A 712-nucleotide genomic window follows, 5' to 3' on the forward strand; every position below is an offset into this window, starting at 1 on the left:
CTTTGATCTATCTTTGATCTATTTAGTCAAACAGCAAGGAGAAGAAGTCTCATCGTATGACTGGAGGCAAGGATTGAACGGCCTGTCCGTTAGGTTTCTTTCCTTTCCTAGAGATGTTCTTTTTCATACGATGAACACAAGGAGAATGAAAAAGGAAGTTTTTTCACATCTTGTCCTGTCTCTGTCTCTCTATAGATATGTTTCTGAAGGAATACTACATTCCGAACACTAAACATTGTAAGAGAGAAGGACAAAAGAGAAGGGAGAAAAGGACAACCCCGTGCCACTTATAAATGAGTCCGCAGAAGAAGAAAGGAACATAAAAGAAGAAGAAGAGAAGACAGAATAGAGAGGCTTGCAGATAGATAGAATGGATCTAAGAAGAGGCGAGAGAAGTTTCTATAAGAGAGTTGGTCTGCTTGAATGAGCTACCGCGCTCTTTTCGATCTTTCTTTCTTACGGCGTCACCCCGTCTCCTCCTCCTCCTTCTGGAGCGGTTAAATTCTGTTTAGTAGAGAAGCAGTCGACATAACTCTCGTTGCTACAGCTATTCCTACTACTACTACTACGACTGAGGTTAAGAGCGTTTGGATAAGCAGAGGAATCGGAGGCTGTCTTGAAGGAACCTGAACGGGAAAAGACTTCGGATGATGACGCCGCTGGAAAAGAAAGAAGAAGAAGAAGAGAAAGAAACAAAGAAAGAAAGAATGAA

The 712-nt window shown here is 41.9% G+C and overlaps 1 protein-coding gene across 1 annotated transcript in view; it reads left to right on the forward strand.

The window, feature by feature from the left end:
- The window catches only part of CSUI_008160 (uncharacterized protein), a gene marked incomplete at its 3' end in the record, with an annotated part of 4,253 nt that extends 4,017 nt beyond the window's left edge, over nucleotides 1-236 (forward strand). Inside the window, exon 3 of the mRNA XM_068068297.1 lies at nucleotides 196-236. Coding sequence (XP_067919728.1) covers nucleotides 196-236 — 41 coding nt within the window. The remainder of the gene's footprint in view (nucleotides 1-195) is intronic.
- Nucleotides 237-712: the final 476 nt, after the last annotated feature.

The sequence above is a fragment of the Cystoisospora suis genome, assembly GCF_002600585.1.
Source record: "Cystoisospora suis strain Wien I chromosome Unknown contig_4498, whole genome shotgun sequence".
Lineage (NCBI taxonomy): Eukaryota > Apicomplexa > Conoidasida > Eucoccidiorida > Sarcocystidae > Cystoisospora > Cystoisospora suis.